Source organism: Tribolium madens, unplaced genomic scaffold (assembly GCF_015345945.1).
Source record: "Tribolium madens isolate multiple individuals breed KSU strain unplaced genomic scaffold, Tmad_KSU_1.1 Scaffold_91;HRSCAF=231;Tcas5.2_LG7, whole genome shotgun sequence".
Classification (NCBI taxonomy): Eukaryota; Metazoa; Arthropoda; class Insecta; order Coleoptera; family Tenebrionidae; genus Tribolium; species Tribolium madens.
In genome coordinates this window covers 1332738-1337536 of record NW_025401063.1, presented here as the reverse complement: position 1 = coordinate 1337536, position 4799 = coordinate 1332738, and the positions used below count along the sequence as shown (strand labels likewise).

The following is a 4799-nucleotide window of genomic DNA, read 5'->3' as shown; positions in this document are numbered from 1 at the left end:
GTTTCAAAAATTTTGAATTTTTTGAGTTTTTGAAGGTGAGCGGTAGTAAAATCGTAAAAATAGTCAATTTACTAAAAATCGTAAAAACGGTTGAAATATGGTTTTCTAGACGTAAAATTACTCGCTGAACACGATGCAATAAGTTAAAATATTCTACGATGTATAGTTTTTGAGATATTGAGTAAAAAAGTTAAGAATAAGGGTAGAAACAAAAATTTACTATGGAAATTTTTCGGTTGCTGGCGGGAGATTTAAAAGTTGATTTTGGTTTTGTGCGAACTAAACGCTGATAAAGTGCCACGTCCGCGTCCAAATCACGTAAGTTTTGTGTTTTATTTCTTTTCTCATAATCTTAGTTCGAGATGAGAATAAATTTAATCCGAGGTGGAAATTGATTCAGGAAGCGGATTAAATTCCAAGAAGACGTAATTTCCGTTTTTTTCTTCCACGAAACAATAGGTTAACGTTAATTGTAAATCTAGTTATTGTGGAACGTAATTACTCGCTACAGTGTATTACACAAGTCAAGTCAAGTGTTTGCATGCTTGTACAATATGCAATTAATAATAATAATTAATTCAGAAGTTTGTTGTTTTCTGGTTGGTAGCACTGTTTTTAAATTTTCACCCTCTCTTAATTAGATTCTAACCACGTAAGGAGCAAACATTATGACTCATCCTGTATAAGTGGGAATTAGGCGTATAATAATTAAAGTAAACAATTATTAAAATTTGCATCACCTTCCAATTAAAGTGAAGTTTACATCAGCAGTTGGTAGCCCTTAGCAAAATGTCAAACAAACGTCATAATTTTATACTCAATTGTCATGCACGTCCGACGGGGCGGTCGCCGCCAAAGCCGTCACTTGACACATCTCGATACCAATCAATTTCTTCGTTTATTTTGATTTATTTCGGAAAATAAAAGTTTATCGTCTCGCATAAACGCCATTTGTAGTCAAACTTGGTTATTTTTCTTCCGTAAACATATTCACCCCCATGATGATTTGCATAGGTTTCGCGACTTAACTGAATTAAAATCAGGAGATGAAATAAGAAGTTTTACCTGAATATTTTGCCTCCGTCTGGTGAAATGTATATCAATGCAAATAAGATCTTTGATGGAGTTTCGGAATTTGCGCGAAAGGGCGCAATAAATGATGGGGTTGAGGGCGGAATTGGCGTGGCCTAAGAGGACGAGATTCATTTTGAGGTTCTTGTAGGAGCTGTTATTGAGGTCGTCGAGGAGGCTCACCAGGTGGTAGGGCATCCAGCAGATGGCGAACAAGAAAGCGAGAAGGAGGAGGATGCAGGCGACGCGTTTACGGCTTCGCATTAGTCTGTTTCCCTGAAATTTTAATAATACAGAGTGACTGAACTAAAATGTTAGTGATAGAGAAAAAGTCTCTGGGACAACATGTGTGATTTTCGATGAAAATTAATTACAGGGTGGCTCGGCTATGACCTCGGCTATTTGTTATTGAGAGAGGCAAAGTCGTAACTGAGGTAACCTATGGCAAGTCTGAATATTTTTTTTCTACGTTTACGTTTTTACGTCTTTGTGCAAATTATATTCTTCTAGGATTCACTTACGTTTACGTTTTTATTATTTTTTACGTTCTTATGTTGCGTATTTTCGAATATTCATACGTCCTGAAGTCTCTACATTCATAGTTTGCGTTCTTAGGTTTGTTTTGCAATATTTGCGTTTTTACATCTCGATCAATAGTGTTTGTTTTTATTTTAATTTTACGTTTTACCGCTTTGAAATCCTTATGATTTACGTTCTTACGTTTTTATCTGATTCTTTCTTTGTCTTTACTTTTACCTTTTTTACGGTTTTAAATTCTTACGTTAAGTTTTTACATTGTTTAAATTCTAACATACCTACTTATTTTCTTACGTTTTTGCGTCTTTTAGACGTTTTAACTTTTACGTTTCTATTATTGAATTTTCAAAACTTTGTATTCCTTGATTTGTTCTTCTGCGTTCTTACGTTTTTACGTTCATAATTGCGGTAACGTTAAATTTAGACATTTACCATGTTTTTAAGTTTGCGTCTTTACGTTGTTTTCTAATATTTACATTTTTAAATCACCTTCTTACGTCCTTAAGTCCCCACATTCTTAAGTTTGCGTTTTAACGTTTGTGTTTACGTTTGGATTTGCTTATTTTTTATATCTTTACTTTTACTTTTTTACGCTGTTTTATTTAGTTTTTATATTATTTAAATTCTCGCATTTTTATTTTCTTACGTTTTGACATCTTTTAGACACTTTTACGTTTACGTTTCCATTATTAAATTTTCAAAACTTTGAGTTCTTTGATTTGTTCTTCTGCGTTCTTACGTTTGTGTTTCTATGTTTGCGTTTTTATGTTCATAATTGCGGTAACGTTAAATTTAGACATTTTCCATATTTTAAAGTTTGCGTCTTTACGTTGTTTTTTAATCACGTCCGTAAGTTCCCACATTCTTAAGTTTTCGTTTTAACGTTTGCGTTTACGTTTGAATTTGCTTATTTCTTTATGTCTTTACTTTTACTTTTTTACGCTTTTATGTTCAGTTTTTACATTATTCAAATTCTCGCATTTTTATTTTCTTACGTTTTTGTATCTTTTAGACGTTTACGTTTCTATTATTAAATTTTCATAACTTCGAGTTTTTTGATTTGTTCTTTTGTGTTTGTACATTTGTGTTTTTACGTTTTTATGTTCATAATTGCGATGACATAAATTTAGACATTTTCCATGTTTTTAAGTTTGCGTACTTACGTTGTTTTCCAATATATACATTTTTCAATCACATTCTTCTATTCTTACGTTCTTAAGCCCCATATTCCTAAGTTTGCGTTTATGTTCTTACGTTTAGATCTACTTGTTTCTTTATGTTCTTACTTTCACGTTTCTAACGCTTTTATGTTCAGTTTTTATTATTCAAATTCTCGCATCTTTAGTTTCTTACGTTATAACGTTTACGTCCTTACGCTTGTATTTTACCCAGAAATACAAGCGTTTACGTTTTTATGTTCATAATTGCCAAAATACATATGTAAGTTTCTAAGTTTGCGTTTTTACCAAGTGGGGCTTATTGAGCTTATTTTCATGTTTACGTTTTTAAACTGTTAATCTTACGTTTCACATTTCTGTTTCTAGTTTCTAATTTTTATAAAAAAGTAACAGTTTTTAGGTTATTGTTTTTCCAGGTTTATTATTGTGCTTCGTTACGTCTATTTTCTAGTGGTTACGTTCTTACGTTAACCATTGTTTATGTTTATGTTGACTAGCTTGCATCCTTACGTTCTTGTGTTTTTTTTTGGATTTTTGTTATAATTTGTATGTTACTTTGCGTCTTTAATGACTATTAAAACCCCAAAAACAGTGTTTTAATGAAGGCTATTAAGAAATTGTTTTTGGAAACTTTTTTAGGTTGGCAACAAGACACAATTTCTGGTAATAGACACTGAATATACACCAAACTTACTTTTTTACGGTCCACATTTACGTTTATAGTTTTTTCATTTTTGACCTTGAACATCTATTATCAAAATTTTGTGAAAATAAATATTAGAAAAAATAAATAAAAATTGTGAATTATTTCAGACTGAAACTTTCAGAATTCCCATCCCAACTTCTGATAATAAAAACTTAAACTTCGCCTTCCCATCCATTCTTTCCTAATTGAAAAATTCTTTCAAAGAATCTCTCAATTGATTTATTCCGAAGGCGTCGCATTGCATAACTCAATTACAATCGAAAAATGTTTGAATTTTTTTTATTCGATTGGCTCACCTGTTGAATGCAGGACAAGCCATCGTTGGTGTCAAAGGGCGGCACCCCCGAGCACAACGTCCTGCTCATCATCGAGTAGGCGAACAGCATTATCACCCCTGCAAAGCACTTGTAGAAAAAATATTGATATGCGCTTCGTGCGTGTACCTGGCACCACGAACATGAAGATGAACCAGGTGATGCCTAGGGCTTGACGCATTTCCGAGCCCGAGGAGCCGAAATAAGTGGTCCAGTCCTCGCGGCAGAAGTAGGCTGGGATGTCGAGACTCTTGTTGAAGATGAAGATGTCGTCCATTTTCCACGTGCCGGTGACGAGGAGGACGGGGAGGAAGAGGACGAAGGAGAGGAGCCACAGGAGGAGGATGACGATGACGGTGTTGCGTTTGTTGAAGCAGCGATTGAAGAAGCCGAAGGGTTTGGTGATGGCGAGGTAGCGGTCGATGGACATGGCGGTGATGGTGAAGATGCTCGATGCCACCGAAACGCCTACAAGTTTTTTGTTATCTCTGAGAATTAAAAGATTCAAAACAGGAAGACTGAAGTATTTTTATTGAAAGGATTCGAAGGGTGTTCTTAATACTTGGAATTTAAAGATTTAGAACTTGGAATTTGAAAGAAAATATAAAGACTTTAAAATATATAGAGAAATTATTTTTTTAAAATTTGAAGATACAATAAAAAATGGAATTAGAAAGCCAGAAGATTAGAAATAAAAGAAAATATAAATTTCTTTGGGGTATAAAGATTTTAAATTAAAGACTACAGACATTCAACACTCTAAAAAAATAATTAAAAGGGAGACTGGAATACATACATCGAAAAGTATCTTGAAAATTTTTGTGTTGATAGTTCAAAAACAAGAATGTAAAGTCAGTAAAGATTTCACAGATTTAGAGCTTATTACTTTGGATGAAAGTATCTTTGAGAGAGTATTATATTAAAATATGGATAAATATGTGTACAAAGGCAAAAATGAAGAATAAACTGACTTAATATAAAGAGTTTTAAAGA

General features: G+C 33.1%; 1 protein-coding gene across 2 annotated transcripts in view; it reads right to left on the bottom strand.

Moving 5' to 3' along the window:
* The window catches only part of LOC123010815 (neuropeptide FF receptor 2-like), a 25882-nt gene that overhangs the window by 5628 nt on the left and 15455 nt on the right, over positions 1 to 4799 (bottom strand). For both annotated transcript variants that reach the window (XM_044407949.1, XM_044407952.1), the window contains exons 3-5: positions 3936 to 4274; positions 3789 to 3886; positions 1066 to 1347 (exon numbers count right to left, since the gene is read on the bottom strand). In XM_044407949.1, the coding sequence (XP_044263884.1) occupies positions 1066 to 1347; positions 3789 to 3886; positions 3936 to 4274 (719 nt within the window). The remainder of the gene's footprint in view (positions 1 to 1065; positions 1348 to 3788; positions 3887 to 3935; positions 4275 to 4799) is intronic.